Genomic DNA, 27,139 nt, shown 5'->3' with positions numbered 1-27,139 from the left:
TTAGATTTTACAGTACATTTCTCAGTCCAGCTTTCTAGCTGGTTCTGACAGAACATCCAGTCCACTGTGTTCTTTTTGTGGCCCGGCTGTGAGGAACCTGATCTTTGTGACTTAAAATTTGAGAAATAGATCATCTCGGTGGTCGAGGTGAGCTTATTTTTCAGGTGAAGATATGGATGGAAATGACTGTGTTCAGCTACCTGTGATTTTGTTCATATCAGTCGTGGATCCTAAATCTAATCCAATTAAAATCAAATTGTGACTGAATTTGAGATATTGCCAAACATCAAACTGAATATCCATTAAATCGATTATCGTATTGTGATGAAACTGGTGATTCACACCCATACCTGCCTCACCCTCCATCCAGAGCTCTGAGGATCCAGCTGCTGCTCCTACATGTTCTCAGAGCCAGACTGAAAGGTGGAGGTGATGGAGCCGTTTAACCTCAGAGTTCAGATCCTCCATTGCTTTAAAACTTTATATGCTCAGTTTAAGGGCCCATCCTGTTCCTCTTGTATGCTCACCCTTTGCTTTACCGACAATTTACCCATGTATCATATCATTTCTTTGTCGATGATATTCACTTGTATTGTTAACTTAAACCCTATGAGTTCCAAAAACTATCGTCCATATCTCACCGCTTGACCAACATCAAACAATGGTTAAATGACAATTACCTCCAGTTAAATTTGGATAAAAAAGAAACTTTGATTATTGCACTTGACAATAAAATCTCACAGATTAAACATGATGTTTTAAACCCATATGTCCAGCCAAGCCTCAGGAATTTAGGCGTCGTTTTTGACTCAGTCATTTCACTGGAAAATCCTTCTAGACATCTTGTCAGAAACTTCTTCTTTCAGCTGAGAACCATAACGAGCTGAGAGCTTTGGTGTCAAAGACTGAACTTGAGATGGTGATCCATGCCTTTATTTCCTCTCGTTTGGACTACTGTTACAGCTTTTTTTACTTCTTTAAATTAAAAACCTTTTTACTTTTTTTAAATAAGAAAGAGCTAAACCATCTTCAGGCTGTACAGAATGCTGTGGCATGGCTTTTAACTCGCTCTCATAAGAGAGCACATATCACCCCGGTTTTAGCATCTCACCACTAGTTACCTGTCCATTTTAGAATTCATTTTAAAATGCTGGTGCTTGCTTTTAGAGCGCTACGTGGTACATACGACCTTATTCATTTACACGTACCAGGCTTGCTCTGTGGTCTTCAGATCAGAGATTACTAGTAGTTCCACGTACACGCTTCAGGACTCGAGGCATCGATTCTTTGAGACAATGGCATCCAAATTGTGGAATGCGCTGCCTCTCTTTTTAAGATTCTGTCCGTTGTTTTAAAAAGCAGTTGAAAACATTTTTATTCAAACAGCTTTTTAGTTAAATGAGGGTTTTAAGACTGTATGTTATGTGTTTTCTTATGTCTTTGTCTTTTTATTAGTTTTAGTTTGTATTCTTGTAGAAACCACTTTGTGGTTTTCATCTGTGAAAGGTGCTATATAAATAAAAATTTCCTTCCTTCCTTCGTTCCTTTTAAACGTGCAATAAAAAGAAACTTTGACTTGACTGTCTAGGTCAGGGCTACTCAATTCAGTCCAACGAGGCCCAAAATCCTGCAGGTTTTCAATGTGTCCCTGCTCTAACACACTTAACTCAAATTAATGAGTCATTATTGGATCCGTTTCATTTGACTCATGTGTGTTGGTGCAGGGAAACATTGAAAACCTGCAGGACTGCACCCCTTGTAGGACTGAACTGAATAGCCCTGGTCTAAATTTTCTTGTCCTGTATTTTCCTGCTTAACGGGACAAATATTTGTTAAACTAGATGAAAATGTTTGCTTGTTTATTAAACAGAAGATATTTTAAGTGGGGTGCAGTGACGTCTGGCAGCAGGAATACCTCACATGTGAGAAAAATTATTCAAAAACAGATTAAAGTGACTCGTCATTCAGCGTTTGTCCCTTCTGGCCTGCTGTAGTCTTGTGCTGAGGAAGGTAAACCAGGAATTTTTGGATATGTGAAAGAAATAACACATGGATTCACTTTTAGATGGTTCTACAGCTATTTAAACAAAGAGTTTATATGAATAAATCAGCTTCAGTACTGCAACCTTTAAATATTGTTTATTAAGATTGGGGATGGAGGCAGTATCTGAGCTGGGGTTCATTTAGCTTGTCTTAGCTAATCTTCATCAGCAGATTGTGGATGTTTAAATTTTTCCTGAGCAGATTAGACAAGTGTCTTGTGTTCTTGTTCGGCTTTAGGAGCCACTTTAGCTTGAGTTGTTGTTACAAGAATTTAAATGAACTTTTCTGATGAATATTTTACTTTAATTTCACTTAGCAGGATAGTTTGAGTCGCTCTTTCATTTTAATGACAAAACAAACTGCAGCTCAGACAAAACACTTGATTTAAACATTAATGTTGCTGCAGATGTATATCCTAAAGAAGGAAATGGGGCAGAAAGCTGAAGGAGGAGCTCGTCAGGTTTGGAAGGACTACAGTAAGTGCTCGGATGAACAAAACAGTCATGCATAATGCAGAAACAACCATTTATCTTCTTTGACTGTGAGCATGACAGACAGCAGGGAGAGGCTGGAGGACCACTTCATTATCATCATTATAAAGGAATAAAAATCTGGAAAGAGGCTTGGAGGAATCAGCCTGAGCACGATGAGCTCAAACAGATTTTGGGAGATTATCCCTTTAAAAGCAGCAAAAGAAATCCCAGGTAGCAGCAGAAGTGGCACACCTGAGGTTATTCAGGAAAGTGCTTTTAATAACCGCTGCCAACGCTGTTCAATATGACGCACATTAACTCAGCAGCAGGATCCTAATTATCCCCTCAGGACCAAACGTTGGACACCGTCAGCTGATTGAAACTACTTTTAATCACTTGATAGACGACTGAATGCATATCAGACACAAGTTTGTCCGTCACGTCATCTCTTTACTCTCACTGATGATCGTGGGGCCGTTCTTGGACTTCAGCATGTTTTCTCTTTTCTCACTTGAGATATAAATAAATTTAATCTCAAACACACTCTTTTCTCCAACATTTCTCCCTTGCGGACAATAAAGAATAACAATAATACAGAGTAGGAAATAACTGACCCACAGAGATTCAGAGATTCTTGGGAAACAAAATGATCATGGAATAACAAAAACATACAACTAATTAATCTAAAAACAGAGCTGTTAGTGTCAGCTATAAAAGGATTAAGACTGGTTGCTCTCATCTCAAACAGAGTGAAGGATTATGTGTATTAAAGCAATGTAAATGTATAAATTCAAACAGAATAAAAATGTGCCAACACTTCAAACAAAAAGCATGTTAAAAATAACAGAAATGTCAGCATTAATTATATCATTTGCCGTGTTTCCTTTGAACAGGAAAAAAGAATAAATGTGTAAATTTCCCAGCCTGTATTATTTTTATTTGAAGGAGTGCTTACTTTTATAACTACTACTAATAGTTTTAAAGGTATTTATCTAAAATTTTACTGTATTTAAATGTGAAATGTACTCTTTTTTTACTTTTTTTTACTATTATCTTTATATGTGCTTTGTATTGTGTTTTAAGGACTGCAGATGGAAATTAGCTCACAGCTAGTATAAAGCATGTTTTCCTTTGTGATTAATGCAGCTGTACATGGTCCCTGTTCAATAAACTAAATAAACTAAAACTAAAGTGGATGTATGACTTCATCAGAGCTAGAACCAAATATCTTTTAACATAATTATTTTTACATTAATTAACTTTTACCTGTAAATAAAACAAAAGCTAAACTACATAACTATATAAAAATGAATACTGGCAATTTAGTTTTTGAGGGAGAAAGACGGCGAAAGACATGGTACAACATGCTAACATAGCTAACATCAGTGGTCCTTCACCTGTTAGCAGATGTTAATGTTGTCAGCAGATTTCAAGAACTTAAGTGATTCATAGAATATTTATTAGTTTTTTAAGTAAATTAGGATTTAGATTATTTGCATACCTGGATTTTAAAAGTAAAAATAACTAGAAGATTAAGATTGTTTAAAATGTTGGAATCAGATGAGCTTACACAACTAGCATAAGACAACATGTGACTAGCAGAATAGCTAACAGAATATTAGCTGGGACCGATGTTCAGTCAAAGACTTCTTCAGGTCCGCTGTAAAAAAGAACAGCACAGGAGGTCATTTCTACAAACAGATGTAACTGCACATTATTTTTTTAATAATCAGTATGACTAAAAGCTATTAGGCAAGGTAATTTATTTGTATAGCACATTTCATGTATAAGACTGAAAGTGTTTTACATAAAAACATTACAGCAGGGTGCAGAAAGCAATACAAGTGGATTAAAAAAACAAAGATTAAAAGAAATGCAATTAATGAAAATAAAAACAGAAGGAAGATGCTAAAATAAAGTGGATGAAATGCAAGAAATAAAGTTCCATTGAGGGGAAAGACAAAATTTAAACATGATTCCAGCTTAAAAGAACCAGATGTAGATTTTAACTTCTAAATAAAAACTTCTTTATGCTGCAAAATATTTAGCTGTTTCGTTTAATTAAAAGATAAAAGAATTTAGTGAAAGATTACAGAAAAATCCAGACAATCTTTTACAGTTTGCATCTTTAAATAAGATCACTTGGATTTAAGGAGAAAACAGGAGACACCTGCATCAATAAAAACAACAAAATGTTTTTATTCCAGGTAACAATGTCAACAACATCTTACTGTCAGTATGTGGCACTGATGTACTTCCAATGCTTGTCAGAGCCCTTGCTGATCCTAACTGGCATCCTATAAGTAATATATTTTTTTATATGTGTGTGTGTGTGTGTGTGTGTGTGTGTGTGTGTGTGTGTGTGTGTGTGTGTGTGTGTGTGTGTGTGTGTGTGTTTAAAGAATAGTAATAAACAATAAAAAAATGTGTGCTCTATTATAAACAGGTGAAATAAGTCATATTTGACAATGTTAAAAATGTGTAAAAACAAAGAAGAGAATATTTAAAATGACCTTATTTGCACATAACATTAGATCACACTGATTTTTATTTCAATAAATTTTTATCAATATTAACTCAAATTAATTGAAATATCTGTCACCAGCCAATCACACCTGTAGAATATAAATTAATTAGAGCAAATAAATAAGTATGTGGCAGCATATATAAATATCTAGATCTAAGATATATAATATATACAAAGATTTTACATATATTGATAGATCTATATATAGCTATAAAAAAAAATTTAAATAAAACAAAAATTCTGTTAAACCAGTCAAAAAATCATATCTAAAATAAAGTATTTTAGATACGATTTTGGTTAACAGAATAGAAATAAATGAACAGAAATGTGACATTCACCTCTTCTATTTAACCTTCATTTTTAACTTCTTTTGTTGTTACCACAGTACAAATTCAGCAGAGATGCCTTCATGTTTCTGACATCACTGAATGAGAACAACTAAATAAATCTAATAATAATTAAAATGCATTTGGAGAAAATTAAATTTAAAAAATTCTTTATTTCAGCTTAACCTCAAACTGGAATCCAGATGCCAAAACAACTTTATAAAAACAAATAAATTAAGAAGAAACAAATCAACTAAAAGCTTAGTTTTATTCTATTTTATTTATATATTATTCTAGCTCATAAAGAATAATTTCACCATTTCATGTCAAATATGAGTTCATTTTCAAATGGTGGAAGGCCTGGACTGCAGGCAGGCCAGTTCAGCAGCCGGACTCTTCTCCTGTGAAGCCATGCTGCTGTGATGGATGCAGGATGTGGTTCAGCATCGTCTTGCTGAAATCTGCAAGGTCTTCCCTGAAAGAGACGTTGTCTGGATGGAGCAGATGTTGCTCTAAAACCTCCATGTACTTTTCAGCATTGATGGAGCTTCACGGATGTAGATTCATGGATGCATATTACCACACAGTATTAAAATACACACTGAATAAAAACAAACTGTTTTTATTGCAACACTGAAAGTACAGGATTTTCACGGCTTCCATGAAAACTTTGAAGCTGTTTGTGCGTATGTAATGAAAGGTGAAGGATGGAAAAACCTCTTCTTCTCTGTATCAGTGTGTTGTGGTGAAGATTTATTATTTCTGCTTGAACGGTCTCATTTGTTTTTCTTTAAGCCTTGAATTATAAGGCATGAAATATGTGTTAACAAATAAATAAGTTACACTTAACTTTTACCGTTTGATGACCAACTGATTATTGATTCATTGGTGTTTTTACTCTAATGTTGACCAGAAAACTAAACAACCTCTTTCATTAGGAGGCCTCCAGCTGCTGCCAAAGTTATCTGCTGTTTTAGTAGCAAATTAGTTTAATGAATACTTTTTCACTTATTTTATCAGAAAACAATCAGCTGAATTAATAACCCATAAAGGCCCGACCCATGAAAAAATGGTAAGAAAAGTCCAATGTTTTTAATATGAGGTCTTTATTTGGCACTTTAACAAAATATAACAAATAATTAACATTTTTTGGGAGGGATATCTACCATTTATTACCATGTGATAGTTTAAAAATATTATAATGTGGTTTTCTGCTCCTGGGTATCTATTAGGGGACAGAAGACGAGTATCAGATTGTGTTCAACAGGATTTTAAGCAAAGTTTATACCATAAATTAAAGTTAAATGTCTCAGAAACGGTATGTGACAAATATGTCATGTCTGGCTCTTATGGGTTAATGCAAACACTTGTTTTTAGTGTCCAGATTGTTGTGGGTCAGAACCAACAGAATAAGTAGAATGGTGTTCAATATGTGGTCTGTGGCGCCTCCTGCTGTACAGCTAGAGTCACTGCAGCTCAAACAGAGAACACACCAGATAACGGCATAAGTTTCAAAATGACACAAACTTTAAACGTGTTCATGTTTTTAAAGATTTATTTTGAAATTCACTGTTTTGTCTTCTTAAATTTTTAATTTCCGGATGTCAGAAGATTTATTCAGATTTATTTTATGGCTGAACATTTCTGTTGTTGTGTACTATTTGTTCATTTTGCACATATTATACCATTTTATTATGCTGTAATAACTGTGTGAAAACATGAGCTAACATACACATAACAATGAAGCCATGATGTTCATGACAAAAAAAAGGATTAAAGAAAAGGATTAAAAACTCAGTGTAAAGCTGTTTTCCTGCTCTGCCGAACATACAAGACGCAGCCATCACAACACAGAACAAAACAACCTTCCACACATACAGAGGCTGTGTGGTTATTTCTTAATTCTTTAAACTTTTGTTTGAACGTGAACATTGATGGTGGAGGACAGTTCTACTGTTTACTACATGTATGTGGATGCTGTGTATATTTATGTATAGATGGTTTATGTCTGGATTACAGTGGATGATGTTGTAGATATAATGAGTTTAACTCAGCATTAGATACATATAATCTCCTTTTAAAACATAAAACAGAAATTTATGACATTATTTCTAGTGTGTGATCAGTTACGTTAGTTTGATAAAATCTTTAATGTTTTTATTCTTCTTTTATTTTTTTTATTTTGATTTCCATTCCATGTGTAGAATAATAAAATTTACATTTATTAGCACAACTTTTCCAATTAGTAGGTTTTGTATTTTCCTAATTGTTTTTTAAGTCTGCATTTTAAATTATTGTCTGTCACACTGATTTTATTTACATTTACTCACTTGTCACACATTTCTACAAGTTAACCTACAGCTCACAACAGCTGATCCGTAGCTTCACATTTTATAACACAAATAATTTGAATAATTTGTTAAGCGTTGAATGTTATTCATTCACTCTTTTTTTGTCATCCTTATAAATTATATTTATTCATTTAATGTTTTAGTATTAAACAGAAATTATTTTAGTTCTTTTGCAGTGGCTTTTTTCTTCTTAATTTCATATTAAATCCAGTATAATGTTTGTTATGAACGGCATCATTTGTTTATTTTCTAACATCTTCATGTTTTGGAGCAAGAAAACTGGTTCCTGACGTCTGTGTGAAGAAAACCTGCTGGAGAGTTTTTCTGTTGGAGTTTTCCTCTTTGACTCTGTGTGGACAAATAACCGGATTTTTAAAATAAACACAAAGAGACCTGATGATGATGATGAGATGAACATAAACCAGAGTTGGTCTGAAGACCAGAAGGACCATATCGAAGGACCTGCTGGTTAAAATGTTGACATGAGGAAGCCAGAACAAACATCTAATTACAACTCCCCGTCCAAATCAGTTGGGACAATGTGTCATGTAAATGTAAACAGAATGATTAAACATTTTAATAAATTATCATTTTATTCAAAATAGAACACAGCAAATATATTACACATTTTATTATTTCATCAATAAATATTTTCTCATCTTTGAATCTGATGTCAGAGTCATTTCTCACAAAGTCGTTCCAGTTCGGCGGCGCACCAGCTCTTCTTCTAACATCTGGACTCAAGAAGACCAGCTGCTGGAGTGTGAATGAGGTGCCATGGTGGTCCAGCACCAGGACTACCTTACTGACCATTCAGCATTGATGGAACCATCACAGATGCAGGCTGCTAACAAACCAGACGGTCCTGGTCTTAGACCTGGTCCTGGATGGTCCTTTGTGAATCAAAAAGAATTCAAGTGTTTTTCTTTGCTTGTTTTTCTGAATTCCTGGAACATGTGGAATATTGAATTTCCCTTTGGGATTAATAAAGTATTTTTCATTTCATATTATCAGATTCTGTAGTTTAGGTTTTATTACTGTCAGACATTAAGACAAAGCTTGGAGACCAGTTGATTTGGCTGGTGTACTTTTAAAAAATTTATTTTGAGCAAATATTTCTGGATATACATTAACCACAGATAAGAGATCTGCTTTCATGAATAAGCACAATACAGATATGTATACACTCAAGGACGTAGTAGGTATAAAAGACAGAGTATGTAAGTACAATGTTTATGTTTCCTGGATGGGTCAAACGTCTTTAATTGAACTTATCTCTTTACTTCCTGTTAAAAAGAAGCACTTGCAGTATAATTATGCTGGACTTTCTAGTTAAAGAGAAGCACTTGCACAGTGATTATTATGGAAAAAAAATTTTCATGATGCATTCAGTCAGGTTTACAATGTAATATATGTTTGTTTCAATGCTTTTAATGCTGCATGAAGAAAATTAATTTAAAAACTACAATCATCTAGCGCTACTCAGCTATTTAGCGTCCATTAGTTAATTTTTGTTGTTTGAAAAAAACACTAGAGAGACTTAAATTTATCTCTGAGAACTTCATTTATATAGAGGAATGTTTTATTTAAATTTTACTTTTTTTTCAAGTCCAAATTTCATGACGACTTAGTTGAAAATAGTTAAATGATATAGGCTTTTTTTCCAGCTCCTTTTAAAACTTATTTATAGATATGTTTGGAAGTTTATATTATTCTTGGTTTAAACATATATGCTTATTTGAACATTTTTCTCTTTAATTTGACTTCTATTTATTTTAGTTAATTGAACAATTGCTATTGTTGTCTGTTGTATATATTTTAATATGTATTTATAATTTAATGTATCACTTTTTAAATGTTGCCAGTTTGGTTAACGGTTTCATTCTCTGCGCCAGCAGGTGGCGCCAAAGGCTTCTGTTTACAACATGTAGAAACTGTAGAAGAAGAAACGTGCCGTCATTTAGCTTCTCATTGGTTTCGTTTTTCTTAGGTTTCCTAATCGTTACTAACATCAGCAACAGAGTAATTCATGCATGCATTAGCTTGGGTTTCTCTGCAGCTTCGTGCTTCGCCTGAAAACGTTCACGCTTGATCACAGGTGAGTCTAACGAGTTTCCCCCCCTATCGTTAGCTCCAGAAGCTAACAATATTAGCCGACACTTCTTTGATAATTTAAACAGTTTGACAACAAAATTTTAGACACGGCTTCAGCTTGTTTATTTTCCCCTCAGCGCTCATATAAACTTGTTTTATGTTCTCTTACCGACGGCTTAAAAGCTCTTTTCTGGGTGTTTGTTAGCTATGTGCTGGACCGTGAATGTAAACACACGATCAGAAGGATCACTTAGCTATTCGCGTCACCATTTTCTTTTAATTATTTTTATTGGCCAAACCACTTTTGGGATTTTAAAAGTTAAACAAAGAAATTAACTTGGAATCAAGTCAATAATTTGAGCCTTTATTAAACATAAATTATTTCCAGCTTCTTCTCTGACCAGCTTCATTTTATCTGTAAACAGAATGTAGAATCTGCTGATGATGACATTTTCTGGTCATACATGTGTTTCTACTCAGATATGATGAACAATAATATTTTCTGTTTATATCAGATGATGCGTAGATATGATTATTATTGTATCAGAGTGATGAGAACCAGGTATCAGGATAGAAAGAGGCAGCACGCAGACAGCAGATGAAATAATTACTGGTAACTGTTGCGAATGACATCAGAGATAATACTGCTGTGAGCTATAAATGCTGTGAAAGAGACACTGATGATGTCCTTCATGGACACTTGTGATCTTCACCATCACAGTTTTCTCTGATAACATCATGGAGGATTTTTCTTATCTTTGGAGCGTGGAAGCAAACATAACTTTGTCCCAAAAGCAGCTGAAATGTGGACTCATCTGTCCACAGGACATGTGTCCACTGTTTTTTATGTCCATCTGATATGAACTTTGTGCTGTTTCTGCTGAGAGTTTATAAATGTCTTCATCCTTGTATAATCCTCGGGTTCTGGTTCTGGATCCAGCGGCGAACTGTGTTGAGTGAAAATGGTTCTCCTGGTCCTATGGAGTCCATGTGTGACAATGTCAGAATGGTTTCGGTCTTTGTCCTTTCCACTCTGAGATTCCAGACTTCCTGAATCTTTCCCCAACATAGTTGCTAAAAGACCAAAGTTCTTTGCAATCTGTCATTGAGAAATATTTGTTAAATTTACTGATGATTCTCTGATGGAGTTTGGACCAAAGTGACGAGACACAACCCATCTTGTTGGAAAGACTAAACCTTTGGTGGATGCTGCTTTTATACCCAATCCTGACACCCTTACCAGTCCCCACTTAATCTGCTGGTTGGGGAATTTTCCAGAACCATGTTACTGGATTTTCTATCAACTTTAAGTCTTTGTTTGTTTCTAGTACAACTTTGACTGATTGATTCTGCAGCAGATTCATGAAGTTGGTCAAAGAAAAAGCTGAAATTATTTCTCTGGACTTGTGTCTGTTAATCTCTAATGATCCTCATCATTTTATTAAACACTCATTTACTGAACTGGGACGAGTTAAAGCTGAGAACCTTATTTAACAGACTTTTTTTGAGAAAACTTATCAACTTTTTCTTGTGATGCGGTTTGAGCTGTTGAAATGTTCCATTGAAGATCAGGATCTGATGCTGATGTTGTGGTTCTTTCACCTTGAGCTGATCGTGTTGTGTTCGTGTACCGTCAGACTTTTTGTTTTCTCTCAAGACATCTTATACTCCATCTTCCTGTAACAGGTTACGTCTTCTGTCTTCCCCGACGCTTCTTTCTGCAGGAAACGCTTCAGTCGTTTCTCCACCGCTGCTTCCTCCTCATCATCATCATCATCATGTCTCACAACTACCCGTACCAACATCCGCTGTCAGACTCCAACTTCAGGCCCAACCCACCGAGTTACAGCTCCGCAGCTGACAGCAGCTTTTACAAAGAACCTCAGGAGTCTTTCTCCTCCTCCTACCTGTCCTCTTCCTCCTCCTCATCCTCTTTCTCAGCCTCCAGGAGCTCAGTGAGGCTGCAGCCGGCTCAGAACTCACGGGACAGCGTTCGCGGCATCCTGAGCAGCTGCGGTCTGCAGCCTAAGGATCTGGCTCTGCTCGCCAAGATGCCTGAAGACGCTCTGACCATCGAGTCTCTGCCGCACATCCTCCAACAGATCAAAGACGAGAGGGGAATCGGCACACCATTTCCTCCCACATCCTCCTCCTCCTCTTACTCTTCCAGCTCTGCCCATCAAACCTCTACCAGCTTCTCCTCCAGAGACTGGGACCAGCTCAGCAACCATCCAGCCCAGTACCACCGCCAGTCCACCACAACTTCATCTGAACCACTCCTGGACCGCTGGGGGAATCCCATGACCATCGGTAGTGTCCGATCAACACCATCCTCCTCATCTTCATCATCCAGACACCTGGTGGACTACGACCACAGACCACGACCCCCAGACTATGGTAAGACTGGTCCAGTTCCCTCTTGCAGCCCAGCAGGACCAGCAACCAGAGCCCCCGCTCCTCATATCTCAGATTCTGGACGAACTGATTATAGAACACCTCCTGCTCTCAACAAGAACTGGTCCAGTCCCTGGGAGGCCCTCGGCGAATCTGGACCCTCCGCCTCCTCCTCCTACAGCAGCCGAGCCTCGGACTCGGCCCCCTCCAGGAAACAAGCTCTGGACTTCCATGGGATGTCCCCGCAGGTGTTCCCATACTCGTGCTCTCTGTGTGATATCACTGTCCTGTCAGAGCGGGTAAGTCCACCTGACCTCCTCATGTCTCACTGCAGGTGTGGGATGGTGTGGGGGGGGTTGTGCTCAGGGATGATGGGAGCTGCAGCCGTACGCTGGAAGCTCAAAGATGGTGACGGATAATTTCCTTTTGTTTGTGTTACAGGTTTGGATTCAGCACATCAATGGCACTATTCATGCTGATGGGCAGCTGGTACTGCTGCAACAGTGAGTCTCACACACACACAATTTTTCAACTACTTGTAAAATGCTATCTTGCAGTTCAATGCCACCAACCAAAGATGCTGCTTTTGACTTAAAGGCAAAATAAGTAGCATTGATACCTAGTGTTTCAAATCAGAACTGCAGTCAAAAGAGAAAAAACACGGAGAGCGTTCTCCCCCCCCACCCCCAAGAGTTTTGCGTAGGTTGCCGGTTTGTGAGACGACCGTTCTTTTATACAGTCTATGAAGCGCCAGCAAACATCATGATGACGAGTGAAGATGATTCACACACAGTAAGTTGCTATGCTTTGCAATGCTAGCGCTAATTTGACGCGCTAATTTACGTTAGCATAAAATAAGAGTGTAAACAAACGCTACATTAATCAACAAATGCCACGCAGTGGCTGTTTTACCTTAGTCTCAATTAATAAATGAACTTGATAGTAATTTCATACGTTTATAAGGATAAACACAGTATTCACTCGGCCCAAACATCATTACATTTATTGTTGTAAACTAACAGGCCACCAGTTTACTCCACTAATACATCCATACAGTCACACAAATTAATTTAATGAGTGCCGAGAAATAAATTAAAATCTTTGTAAATCAAGATAAACTTTTCAGTTATTTTAAGCTAAATTCCTTTCGAGGAGAAACTTTGCCAGCTCAGATTTCTCCACCTTTCAAAAGATTCTCCAATATTGATCCTCGTTTTATCCGTTCTTGGTCGTTTGCTTTTTTAGCAGGATGTCGAGCCTTTTTAGGTTTTTCTGAAACTATTTCTGGTCCGCTTCTTTTACTAGCTTCCACACCTGCAGGCCGCTGCTCTTTTACCGACATAAAATACCAAACGCTGCCTTGTTGTTGTTGGGCAGCCGCGGGGAGTTGATTATGATTGTTAAAGAACCAGAAAGTTGGAAAGAGCAACACATTGCACCAAAGTTATTCTGGCACGGAACTCTTATTTTGAAGGAGAAAAACTTGACAAAGACATTGTTGATGTAGGAGACAGATTGTTTATAGGGAAGCTTCCTTTTATCCCTCGCAGCAAATGAGAACATTTTAAATTATTTTTAAGGAAAAAATCCAAATTATTTAACATTTGATGGTGGATCTAATTCTGCATTTGGTTCTGAATTAAGCTGAGCGTTTTTTGCCTCGTTGTCTTCATTCATCCAAGCTTCTATTTTGATTTTTTTCTTTACTTCAAAACGTACATATACACATGGGATTTAGGGAGTAAACGACTCAATAAAAATGGCCACAGCATTTTTACTGCTTTGATACCCATAACTACCTCTTCTCCAGGTTTCCTAACTGGGACTGTCGCATGGACACAGACAGCAGGTCAGTGAAACACTAAACATTTGTCATCTTCATCATCATCATCATGACTTAGATGATCACTCAGAGTGATTCAGTGAGTACATTTCTGCAGCTCTGTTTGGACCAACTGAACCTTATTCAGGTGTCAGGGTTTTAGGGGTCCGATGCTTGACCTCCTCCATTTAATCTCGTGTGTTCCAGTCAGAATTATTCCTGCAGTTTCTATCAGCAAGCTGCAGGGGTAGAGAGAGAGAGAGAGTGTGATGTTGACACTAATGAATAAGAGAAATAAGGTGTTGGTCACACCTGCAGAAATCTGCAGCAGGAACTTAGCTGAAACATCCTGGTTTCACACTTTGAGGTGTGCCTCCAAGCGGGAGGCGGGGCTTCAGATAGGATCGTGTCTCTGCGGTCTTCCAGTCCAGACTGACAGGGTCAGACCTTCTTGGAAAACTTCCTGGTGTTAGATTGTGTTTAGCAGATCAGGTCCGACTCTGTGGTATCATAGGTCTTGTTCCTGATTGCTGACAGGACTAGGACTAAACCAGAACCTAAGATCAGTATCTCTAAAAAATGTGTGTTTGTGTGTCATGAAATATTTCTGCCATTTAAGGAATGACAACCAATCAGACAGGCAGAAGAAGACAGACCGACCCGCCCCACCAGCTCCCAAAGCCAGAACCAGTGAGAAACGAGGTAAATCCAGCTCACTGGTCCGTTCAGAGTTCTGATCCGTGGTTCTGATCTGTGGTCTAATGAGTCTCTTGTTTCCAGCAGCACTGCCACCGAACAAGAAGGCGCAGAAGGTGAAACTTAAACCTGACGTTCATCGTGTCTGAGTTCAGCTGCTGCAGCGTGAACTGACCAGCTCTATGTGTGTGTGTGTGTGTTTCCTGTCAGACTTCAGAGAAAGGGAAGGTGGTGTGTGCAAAGTTTCCGGCTCAGTCTGTGGACGAAGTGTTTCTGAGAAAACTGGTCGAACCTTTTGGAAAGCTCATCAAAATCCTCATGTTTCCATCTTTAGTGAGTGCACGTTATTCAGTACACACACACACACACACACACACACATCAAGAGCACATCTTTCATGGTAACTCGTCCTGGTGAACCTCTTTCTGTGGCTGCACAGAAGTTAATACTGAGCCTGTTACATGACCACTAAAATCTGTTAACGGGAAGTAATTGTTTAATGATAATCAGATCAGAATTAAGGATGTCACCATTACAGACTTTGTTTGTACAATTATTGTCAGAGAACTAATCGCAATTTTACAATTATCACAAATATGTGTGAATAAATTTATCAGCACTATAATGTATAAAAACTTTATTTTTCTATCCTTTCATGCCAAAAAAACTACTTCTATAACAAAAAGTAAAGTAACTAAGAAGTCTCATTCCAGCTAAATCTCCTCTCCTGTGTAAAGAATAAATAAATCTTACACATTAACTCTCAGATGGAAAAGGCTACAGGTCGCCTGCCTGGACGTGGGAGGCTTCTTTTTTAACCACCTCAACCTGAGTAGAAAGTTTAGAAACACAGGACAAACATTCAGCTAGCTTTGACTTCCAGCCGTCCTTCAGCAGACCAGCTGTCATTTGTTTGGGACATAAATACTACAACAGTGAAAATAAATAAGACCGCATATCTGGAATTAAATGCCATTTCTTTTACGGACTGTTACTATTGCACTCTGATGCACTTGATCGCTTGAATTACCTGATAATCCAGAAATCAGGAAATTACCAGGTTTCTGGGCTCTGTGTGTTGGAAGATTAAGTGTGTGTTTATGTTGGTGTGTGTGTGTGTGATCTCATCAGGCATTTGTGGAGCTGGGATCCGCTGATCAGGCAAACGATTTGGTAAAGTTTCACAGCAACTATCCTCCAACTGTGAAAGGAGAGAAGATTGAGTTCAGCATCTCCAATGCCTTCAACTTCCTGCAGGTAGGAGGCCTGAAAACACACACGCCACAGACTCGGTGTGTCACTGATTTTTTTTTTTCCTCCACTGGTCCCATTTCTCTGAGTCCTGTTTGAGTTTGTGCTGGACTCTCAGAGGAACAACGAAGCACAGATGTTTGTTTGTTTTCTTTTTTTGTTGTTGACTGGACCACAGGAAGTCATGTCAGTGATGTTTGTCTCCTCAGAGCTCTCAGGTGCTGAGTTTCACTCCGGCGCCAACTGGTCAGGACGGACGCTCGGATCTGATGAGCATCATCAAACGCTTCGGCATGCCGGTCTACACACTGTTCCTGCCGTCCAAGGTGAGCTGATGCTGTTCTGAGGTGGGAATATGATCCTAACTGTGGCCCCTGAAGGAGCATTCAGACCTGAAATCATGATAGAAAACAGTGAAACGTCTTAAAGTTTTGACTCAGTTTGATTAAAATGACTAGAAAAACTGCCACAGTCTTAGAAAGAGAAGATGAGCAGCTACATGAAGATTTACTGAGGACATAAACGTAGGTGTGTATCTGTGACTCTGTTGTGCAGTTGTTTTGATTAAAACACTTTTGAGTTTTATAAATATATTCTGGAGTATTGGAAGTCTCTGTTTGAAGGGACAAAGGAAAGACTCCTCAGTTTAGAGTTTAAGAAAATGTAATCATAAAGTACGTTAAGTTCAGGGAAGTAAACATCACCGACCGTTGAATGCCCACTGGATAAAAAGAGGGGTTTCAGAAATCACCTGAAAATGAAGAATCGGCAGAAACTGATAATGTGATCAATGGTTAAAGGAAGTGGCAAACTGATCAGGCTGAGGCATTTACATGTTTTTAGATCTGTTTGAAAGGAAGTAATCATGTTATGTCAAGACAGTAGCTGTCACTTTCTTAGTACCAACAGATTTAAAATAGTCACAGTTCTCCACACGTATCCAAATACAATCATATTGATGATGGAATTTTACAGAGCCCAACAGAACGTCCTACTGTAGTTAACTGATGTAGCTGTATTTAGGCCTGTCACGATAACAAATTTAGCTGTACGATAAATTTTCTCAGAAATTATCGCGATAAACGATAATATTGCGCAAAGCGCTAATGTGTCATTTTGAGACCATTCTCAACTAATACAATAATAATAATGCAAGTACACATTTTCAAAGATCAATAAACTAAATAAATAAAAGCGCCTTTTTCACATAAGCCGGGACGCCGGCCCAAAAGTAATGCAGCCCACTGGGAATCCTCCCAAACCTCTCGATTAGCCGGCATTGCTCTTAATGTGTATTTTGTCAAATACGCTAGTGTTAACCATTCCCGCTTCTTATCCGCCGATAGTAGTCGGAGGACACGGGGGAGATCCGTCCTCTCCAGGGCCGAAGTGGAGTTGGCTTCGGGGTTAACTCCCAATTACTCTCTTCTCTCGCCGCTCACGGCGTGGAGCACCATAAAAAAAAGGAAACAGCGGTTGTGCTGAGAAACGGCTTTATTATAACGCACCGTTATTGTTTTTCCTGACTGTTCTGCCTAACCGCTCCGTCTCTTCTCTTCACACCTTTTCTTCTTCTGCTACTCTCGTTCCTCATAAGCTCTTCTTCTCCTCCCTCTGCGCTCACGCTCACTCTCACGCGCACTGAGCTGCTGGATCGCACACACAAAGTTAGACACATCGCACAACACTAGTATATAGGCTGACTCTATTTGCGTAATGTGCCTGCGGATTACAGGGGTTATTACGGTAGACCAGGAAGTGGGGGCTTTGTACTGACGTCGTAAGCTAGATGTGTGTGTTCTGCTTACATGTGGGGAGCAGCGAAATGATAAAAGAGGAGGTGCTTGCATCTATTATTTCTCCATTCGACTTATTTACATATTTCAGCATGAGAATCGGAGGTTTAGCGCGAGAGCGTGAGAAGCCACTTAAATGCGCAAGTCTCACGGCCATTGCGTGTTGGCAGCCCTGCAAAACAAATGCGGCTTACCGGCTCGTGCTGCAACATGCTGCAGTCAAGTATGACACCAGAGAGATCACTCCGCAACAAACCAGAGCGTTGAGTCGAAATACGCCATAGTGAAACCTATTGTCATACACAGTTTATGGTAAAGGGGGGACTAATAAAAATTATCGCGGCCGGCAAACTTATCGTGCTCTTATTTTCTTATCGTTCAATTAATTGACTTATTGCTTATCGCGACAGGCCTAGCTGTATTATCAATTTGTTAATGTACCAATTAACTGATGTAGCTATATGCTAACTAATGTATTAGCTAGCTGATGTAGATATACTAGCTAACTGATGTAGCTAATTGTATTAGTGTGGCGTTATGAAGTTGGTGATGGGTCTAGATGGCCAGTGAATAGCCACAGGGAAATGTTGCTCGAAAACACCACCCGGAGAAAGGGGCTGTCTCCGGGAACACTAACCCCCAATAACACACAGGTTTGTTTTATACACCACCGGGCAGACAGTTCAAGGTTAAACTATTTATTTAGGCACAAAGAAACTAAATTAAAATCAAGGAAACTAAATAAAACCACACTTAATTAAAAGTATGGGGCTGGAACCATCAGCAGCATAAAACCAAAATAGGAAAAACTCAAAATCACCCGTGTGCTACATGCGACCGAGGCATGCGCTCTAGGAAAACCACCACCAGGCTAAGGAAGGCTGCCTCGGGTCCCAACACCTGCATACAAAACAAATGTTAAAACCCAAGATAAAACATCAAACTCTATAAAAACACAATTAAAAGTGCCTGTAAATTAATTTAAATAACTAAGGACTGGGTTGTTCCCAGAAAGTCCAGGCGGTCACATATGCTGGACTGATACCATAAATGAACCAAGCCCGACTGGATGCATGAGCGCCGAAATGCTCGTGCCAAGTCCTTTAAAGCCAAAACATAATCGTAATAAGCAAACACAGCAGGGCCGCCAGGGATTAATGAGTCCGGCCGGACATCTGCAATGTCTGGCACCCTAAAAACAAAATAATTTGAACCTGATATACAGGATGCTGGTCCAGATTTATATAGTCTGCGGACTCCACCAGTGCAGCGCCAGTGAATCCCGGAGGGGACGGAGGGAATCCAAATGGCGCTCTCCCTCTGCAGCCTATAAAGAAAGCCATGAGCAGGGAGCCACCCTACATGCAGAAAGGCATGCCACTCATGGCAAGCCGTTTTAACATTTATTAGCTTAACAGGATATGTATTTCAGATATCTGTATTTCAATTCTTCCTAGTCAAAATGGACATTTGAGATATCTTTAATTCAATTCTTCCTTGTCAAAATAAATATTTCAGAAATCTAAAATGACATTCTTGGACAAATGACGTCACATTCCCCATTCATGTGTATTGCATTTTTACTTCCAGCTATCCTAAATTACATTACTCCCATCTTAAATAATCATTCTGGATATCAGAAACAGAATTCTTACTAGGAAAAATGTGAGTTTCTGATATCCAGAATCCAATTGGTTCTAGTCATAATTTTCATTTCAGATCTCAGAAGTGAAAAACATTTTAGATAGCTATAAAATCCTTTCTAACATCTACAATATTTTTTATTTATTATTCCGTGCCCGGAACACCTCACCAGGGAGGCGTCCAGGAGGCATCTGAACAGATGCCCGAGCCACCTCATCTGGCTCCTCACGATGTGGAGGAGCAGCGGCTCTACTCTGAGCCCCTCCCGGATCACCGAGCTTCTCACCCTATCTCTAAGGGAGAGCCCGGCCGCCCTGTGGAGAAAACTCATTTTGGCCGCTTGTATTCGCGACCTTGTTCTTTCGGTCACTACCCACAGCTCATGACCATAGGTGAGGTTAGGAACGTAGATCGACCGGTAAATCGAGAGCTTTGCCTTTTGGCTCAGCTCCCTCTTCACCACAACAGACCGATGCAGAGTCCACATCACTGCGGACGCCGCACCAATCCACCTGTCGATCTCCCACTCCATGCTTCCCTCACTCGTGAACAAGACCCCGAGATACGTGAACTCCTCCACTTGGGGCAGGACCCTATTGCAGACCCGGAGAGAGCACTCCACCCTTTTCCGCCTGAGGACCATGGTCTTGGACTTGGAGGTGCAGATTCTCATCCCAGCCGCTTCACACTCTGCTGCGAATCGCTTCAGTGAGAGCTGAAGATCACGGCCCGATGAAGCCAACAGAACCACATCATCCGCAAAGAGCAGAGACCCAATCCTGAGGCCACCGAACCGGATCCCCTCAACACCTCGGCTGCACCTAGAAATTCTGTCCATAAAAGTTATGAACAGAATCGGTGACAAAGGACAGCCTTGGCGGATTCCAACCCGCACTGGAAACTATTCTGATTTACTGCCGGCAATGCGGACCAAGCTTTGACACCGGTCGTACAGGGACTGGACAGCTCATACAAGTGAGTCCGGCACTCCATACTCCCAGAGTACCCCCCACAGGAGTCCCTGGGGACACAGCTGAATGCCTTCTCCAAGTCCACAAACACATATAGATTGGTTGGGCAAACTCCCATGCCCCCTCAAAGACCCCGAAGAGAGTGTAGAGCTGGTCCACTGTTCCATGACCGGGACGAAAACCACACTGCTCCTCCTCAATCCGAGGTTCGACTATCCGACGGACCCGCCTCTCCAGCACCCCTGAATAGACTTTACCAGGGAGGCTGAGCAGTGTGATCCTGTAGTTGGACGACACCCTCCAGTCCCCCTTTATGAAGAGGGGGACCACCACCCCACTCTGCCAGTCCAGGGGAACTGTCCCCGATGTCCACGCGATGCTGCAGAGGTGTGTCAACCAAGACAGCCCTACAGCATCCAGAGCCTTCAGGAACTCCGGGCGGACCTCATCCACCCCTGGGGCCTTGCCACCGAGGAGCTTTTTAACCACCTCAGCAACCTTAGCCCCAAAGATGGGAGAGCCAGCACCAGCTACCCCAGACTCTGCTTCCTCAACGGAAGACGTGTTGGTAGGATTGAGAAGGTCTTCGAAGTATTCCCTCCACCGCCTCACAACGTCCCGAGTCGAGTTCAGCAGCCCTCCACCCCCACTGTACACAGTGTTGATGGAGCACTGCTTTACCCTCCTGAGCTGCGGGATGGTGGACCAGAATCTCCTTGAAGCCGTCCGGAAGTCATTCTCCATGGCCTCTCCAAACTCCTCCCATGCCCGAGTTTTTGCCTTAGCAACTGCTGAAGCTGCGCTTTGCATAGCCGGTCGATACCCATCAGCTGCCTCTGGAGTCCCATGGGCCAAAAAGGCCCAAAAGGACTCCTTCTTCAGCTTGAAGGCATCCCTCACTTCCGGTGTCCACCAACGAGTTCAGGGGCTACCGCCACAACAGGCACCGACGACATTATGGCCACAGCTGCGGCTGGCCGCCTTGACAATAGAGGCACGGAACACAGCCTATTCGGATTCAATGTCCCCCGCCTCACCCATGACATGGTTGAAGCTCTGCCGGAGATGGGAGTTGAAACTCTTTCTGACAGGGGACTCTGCCAGACGTTCCCAGCAAACCCTCACAACATGCTTGGGTCTGCCAGGCCTGCCTGGCATCCTCCCTCACCATCTGAGCCAACTCACCACCAGGTGGTGATCAGTTGACAGCTCCGCCCCTCTCTTCACCTGAGTGTCCAGCACATGTGGCCGCAAGTCAAGTCAAAGCTACAAAGTTGATCATCGAACTGAGGCCTAGAGTGTCCTGGTGCCAGGTGCACATGTGGACACTCTTAACAAGCACAGAAGTCCAACAACAAAACACCACTCGGATTTAGATCATGGGGGCCGTTCCTCCCAATCACGCTCCTCCAGGTCTCGCTGTCATTGCCCACGTGAGCATTGAAATTCTTCCTATAGTCAAAATAAATATTTCAGATATCTAAAATGGCCTTCTTACTAGGACAAATGACGTCACATCCCCATTCATGGGTATTGCGTGTATATATATATATATATATATATATATATATATATATATATATATCCCCAAAATAAAAGCTCACGCAAACAAAAATACAAAATATAACTAAGTGTCCTTTTAACAGGTATACACGCTCACACTGGCGGTAAACAGAGGAAATTAAACTCAAATTCACTCAGTTAAACTCACAACAAATCAACTCAATTCAGGGAGGATGTCAAATCCAACAGAGGCAAATCAGGCAAACTAAGAGCAAATACGCTGTCTTATCCTAACCTCAAATTGTACTCAAAACCCACACAGGGTAACAAATAGTCCAGAGATCACACCCAAACTGGCGAACTGTGTCCCAATCGTACACAGCTGCCATGAATGAAGGTAATCCAAGGTATTTGAAGGCGAAGCATCATCCTGATTGGTCAGCCACTGAAGAGCTGGAACAGTCAGCGACCAATCCTGACAAAGGAAGGCAGAGCCAGGAAACAGTCCCACAGCCAATCACCAGGAAGCACTGGCACAGTCCTATTTACACAATGGCTTCAGGCTGTTAAGCCTGGGGCTGTAACACCTGTGGCCAAAACACTGAGGTTTCCTCTAGAACAAATTTATATGTTGTCCTTGTAGTAAAACCTAATCTGCCTGATGTTTTTTACCTATCTCTTCATGCTTTCTGTCAATTTAAGTAATTTCTGAGTCGTTTTAAAGATTAAAATCCAAAATTCTTTGTAGGTGTTATTATTAATGTCAGCATGTTATTTGAGATCTGAACTCCAAAGCCTCATTTCTACCAACAGGTGTGGGTCTGGACACGACGTTTAGAGTGCGGATGTGGTTTGTAAACTGCCATCTCTTTGCCGTCCTACAGCCAGCTGTAACTTTACCTGAGAGGCAAAGTATCAGTCTGATAGCAATAGATGCCTCAGCTAATAGCATGTAAACCAGTATAAGTGTAGTATAACCAAAACACGACTTAGAAAACAGAGGAGAATGGCGGTCATCCAACAGTTTGTTCTTACTTCTTGGTGGTGCTTCGTTACGTCATTTTAACCGGAGATTTAGTCAACAAAAAGAAAATCTGTAGCTCTAAACAAGGAGCCGTTCCTGCTTTGTTGGTATGCCAGGTCACACGTGAAGTGACCTTTTTTTTTCTCAACCAATCAACGAACGCCATGTGTCAAACTCCACCCTTTTGGGTTGAGTTGGTTAGATTAGTACCCCAACAGAAGGGTCTCAAAAAAGTAGGACCGGTCAGGTTGGACAGTAGGTAGCCTTTCCAGTTTTCACGTGTGGAAACAAACAAAAAAAAAAAAGGCGTCCCGACCCACCCCGCCTTAAGAATATTTAGAGCAACTCCACTCAGTAGAACCATCTTTATTCACTTCATTTCACAAGTTTTCTGTGTTTTATTTCTCAGTGTTTCAGTCATTTATGGAAAATTAGTCTGTGATGAGTTTTGAAAATGTGATTTCACAGCTCAGTGTAGCTGTCACATGATGTTTACATGACTGTCGCACAAGAAAGACGACAGGAATTACGACTGAAGCGAGTGGAGTTGTACAACTGTGAATCCTGTAGGTGTGAAACTTGGATCAGGCGCTGTATAACATGAACATTAATCGCTCTCCTTGTGGTTTTCAAGCTTTAGCCCTGCTGGTTCACAAAATGAACTACAGTTCAACAGCTGATGCATCTGTCTGTACAGCCTCTGGTCTAAATGACGTATATACTGCAGTCTTTTAATACATGGTCCTCATCAGGGCTGTGGTGGTCATGGACAAAGTTGCTGAAAATGTCATAAAGTCGACATCATGAAGAGCTCTGACTGGTTTAACCTCTTAAGGTTTTATTGCGCTGACAGTAAGAAAATGAAGTTCGCCCTCGAGAGAAAAGATGATCAACAAAAACAGTTGCAGAAATTCAAATTTTACCATTTAAAAGTACAATTTTATCAGTTCAGCTGGTGGATATACCAGCGAAACCATTCAAGCTTCCACAACCCTGCAGACCAGACCATGAGACTCTAATTAGGCTATATTTGATTTTCTTTATGTTTCAGGCCTTTGTGGAGATGAGGAGCACTGCTGATGCTCAGAAACTGGTCGATTATTATTCATCAAACACTCTGAGGATCAACAAGGACCGTGTCACTGTGGCTTTCTCTGCAGAATACAAGACCCTTGCGTGAGTGCAGCCTAAAGAAACTGGTCTGGTGGTTTGGATCCACTCAGTCATTGTTAGTAATACAGGTTCTGTCCTGCAGGCAGGTTCCATCATCCAAGAAATACGAAGAAGAACCTGTTTCAACCCAGAGAACAAGTAGCAGAGATCACAAGACTAGGACCAGGTCCAGATCCAGGGACAAGTCCAAAAGAGAGAAAAGGTCCAGGTCCAGAGACAAATCAAGAGAAAAGAAAGAAACCAGAAGAAAGACCAGAGCCAAGTCTAGGTCCAGAGAAAGGTTAGATGGAGCTCAGAAGAGCAGAACTCGGTCCAGGTCCAGAGACATTTCCAGCAGAGAGAAAAGTACCAGAACTAGAGACAAGTCCAGCAACAGTTCCTCCAAGCAAAACCGGTCTGCAGAGAAGCTGGAGGATCCGAAGAAACCAGGTGAGAACAAAGACCCTGAATGAAGAGAAACAGACTTTTTGCTGACCACATCTTTCCTTCAGCTCAACATCTTACCACTGCTTCCATCAGAGCAGCCGGTAGTGAGTCATCCTGTTTGTTGAGAATCTTTGCAGATGTAAGAGAGTTGTTCAGATGTCTCAGATGATGTAGGCTCAAACCTTCAGTACATGATCATCATCTTCCTCTCTACACAGCCGCTAAAACCAGCACTGCAGATGAACCACACCGAGGTGATAGAGAAGCTGAAGCTGCTGATGAAGATCGCCGGAAGGATGACGATGAGTGAGTTCCTCTTCTTTCTCAGAATCATTTAAATTCACAGGCCAACAGAAAAGAGTGAGGAACCTCATGCATATTCATCCTGCAGCTTGTCTGCAGAGGAGAGCGACATTGAGGGGATGGAGGTGATCGCAGAGGATGGAGAGAATATAGTGGATGAAGAGGAGGAGGAAGAAGCTGCTGGTGAAGTTAACTTATCGAGAGAAGGTGAGAATAAAAACTTTAAGAGAAACCAGATCATTAAAAACAACATACATGGCCGTTAAACTTGTTTTACAGAGGAAGACGAGCAGAAGAACGTAAAAACTGATGATCAGGAGAAACCTAGGATGGAGAAAGAGGAGGAGATGGAGAGAACACAAGAAGACGAGGAGATGAAGACGACAAAGCAGAATGAAGAATCTGAGGAAAACGAGGTAAAACCATAGACTGTATATAAAAGATGGACGGAGCCTCTGCGACATCACCCGTTGGTTTCTGAAGAGCTGAATTGAAGCTCATTGGGCAAAGAGGTGGAGCTGAGAGGGGGATGTGAAGTTGGGGTGGATGATTAACACCAATCAAACTCCAAGCTGCCTGTAGCTAAGAGCTAACCAAGAGAACCCGAAGCTAACGTGAGCTAACCAGCTAACGAAGAAATGTGGGCTAAAGCTAAGGCGCACTGTTAGCCGGCTAAAAACCGGCTAACAAATTTTTTGCATTTCCACATAGGCTTCACATTTTACCACTTGAGGTTGCCGCTTGGATAAAACACACCTGACTCCTGCACCAGTTGGTGCACATATCCTCATCCTGTGAAACCTCCAGCTCTGAGCTCAGTACAAACATTAAAGTGTTTTAATGCGCAGGAACCTTTTAGACAACAACAGCCTTTTGAGTCCTGTTTTCACAAAGGGTCCACCACAGGACAGTATTCATTTTTTTGTGTCCACAAGTAAAAGCTGAGAAGAAATGCAAAATATCCGAGCCATTCTACTGTTTTTTTTTTTTTTTTTACTGTTCTGTTTTGGTCCTAACTTAACTCATCTGACTGCAGGAACCTTTTAGGCCTCAGGAAACTTTTAGACCTCAGAAACCTTTGGACATCAGGAACTTCTTAGTCCGTAATAACCTTTTATGCCGCAGGAGAATTTTAGACCGCAGGGACCTTTGGTGAGAGCGCTCACTCTGATTGGTTGTTCAGAGCAGCTGATGAGCATGAGAACTCAGCAGAGATGACAGGAACTCAACGGCTAACTCCAACACATTATGTAATCTCCTCTGTCATCTTCATTTCGCCAAAACAGAAATCACTTTCCCCAGCACTGATGAAGAAACAGAAAAAACATTGTGATCACAACTCCAAATAGAACATCCCTGTTACCCCTTTCCCTCTGAGAATGGAGCTCAGATAGTTCAGTTTTAATCTGACTCGTGGTTACATCCTTCGCTTTATGAACGTTAAAGCTGAAGCTGAAGATTTATTTCACTTCTTTGTTCTGGTCTCCAGGAGGAACCGGGTTTCCCCCTGGACCTGGAGAACTGCATCACTCTAGATGAAGTGGAGACTGATGACCAAGGTAAACACCTGGAACGTTTTGATCTGCTTTTACTATTTAAAATGATAAGTGGAGATGTTTTAAACTCCTGTTTGTTGCAGATGATGATGACGCTGATGAAGAATCTGAGGTAAGAACCGGGTTTGGTTCTGTAAATCAGCAGTCTGTAGTGATTCGTCAGTCCAAGATGGTTTAGGTTTATGTGTTCTGTTCCAGTCCAGCAGAGTTCTGTACTTCAGCGCCATGCCACTGCGTTTCACCGATGCTGAGTTCCTCAAACTGATGAAGGGTTTTGGGACAGTGGTTCGATACCTCCTCATCCGGAACCGACGACAGGTCAGACGTTTTCTCCTCTGCTGAAGTTACGGTGTTTTGGTTCTGACCGGTCGTTTTTCTTTTTTTTGCCCGTCTTGTTTGGGTCCAGAAGCCCAGAGTTTCAGGGTTTGGATCTGTACTCAGCCTCAGATGTTGGTCAGCTGTAGTAGAAGCTGACAGAACCTCTGTTTGTTTGGAGTGACCTTCTGAAGTTGACTGATCTTCATCTAATTTTTAATCTCCTATGACCTGCGTCCTCAAATGACCTCACTCTTTTGTTTTTTCTGCACTGTAACACTGAATCTGTAACTGAAACTTCTAATAACACCACGTCAGACTGGAGAAGTTTTCACGTCTATCACCTGGATGCTGTTCTGGTTAAGTCATCTTTTTCCATTCTAACCTACACTTACAAAAATAAACAATATATTCAGAGGACTGATTGAATTTCATAAGATGTTAGGATGTC

At 40.6% G+C, this 27,139-nt stretch overlaps 1 protein-coding gene across 3 annotated transcripts in view; it reads left to right on the top strand.

Annotated features, from left to right (window-relative positions):
- The first annotated feature begins 9,641 nt into the window (after positions 1-9,641).
- matr3l1.1 (matrin 3-like 1.1) overlaps positions 9,642-27,139 on the top strand; it is a 22,438-nt gene continuing 4,940 nt past the window's right edge. The window contains exons 1-17 of one of the 3 annotated variants that reach the window (XM_041989500.1): positions 9,642-9,818; positions 11,539-12,507; positions 12,650-12,711; positions 14,019-14,057; positions 14,650-14,732; positions 14,814-14,842; positions 14,937-15,059; positions 15,858-15,983; positions 16,187-16,303; positions 23,967-24,091; positions 24,171-24,517; positions 24,733-24,820; positions 24,906-25,024; positions 25,097-25,233; positions 26,307-26,376; positions 26,457-26,485; positions 26,572-26,691. In XM_041989500.1, coding sequence (XP_041845434.1) covers positions 11,593-12,507; positions 12,650-12,711; positions 14,019-14,057; positions 14,650-14,732; positions 14,814-14,842; positions 14,937-15,059; positions 15,858-15,983; positions 16,187-16,303; positions 23,967-24,091; positions 24,171-24,517; positions 24,733-24,820; positions 24,906-25,024; positions 25,097-25,233; positions 26,307-26,376; positions 26,457-26,485; positions 26,572-26,691 — 2,529 coding nt within the window. In that variant the 5' untranslated portion in view covers positions 9,642-9,818; positions 11,539-11,592. Of the gene's footprint in view, positions 9,819-11,500; positions 12,508-12,649; positions 12,712-14,018; positions 14,058-14,649; positions 14,733-14,810; positions 14,843-14,936; positions 15,060-15,857; positions 15,984-16,186; positions 16,304-23,966; positions 24,092-24,170; positions 24,518-24,732; positions 24,821-24,905; positions 25,025-25,096; positions 25,234-26,306; positions 26,377-26,456; positions 26,486-26,571; positions 26,692-27,139 lie in introns of all 3 variants that reach the window. The other 2 variants (XM_041989498.1, XM_041989499.1) reach the window with 2 other exon arrangements.

The sequence above is a fragment of the Melanotaenia boesemani genome, chromosome 7 (assembly GCF_017639745.1).
Source record: "Melanotaenia boesemani isolate fMelBoe1 chromosome 7, fMelBoe1.pri, whole genome shotgun sequence".
Lineage (NCBI taxonomy): Eukaryota > Metazoa > Chordata > Actinopteri > Atheriniformes > Melanotaeniidae > Melanotaenia > Melanotaenia boesemani.
Note: the sequence above shows the minus strand (reverse complement) of the source record. Positions and strands in the feature narration are given on the sequence as shown.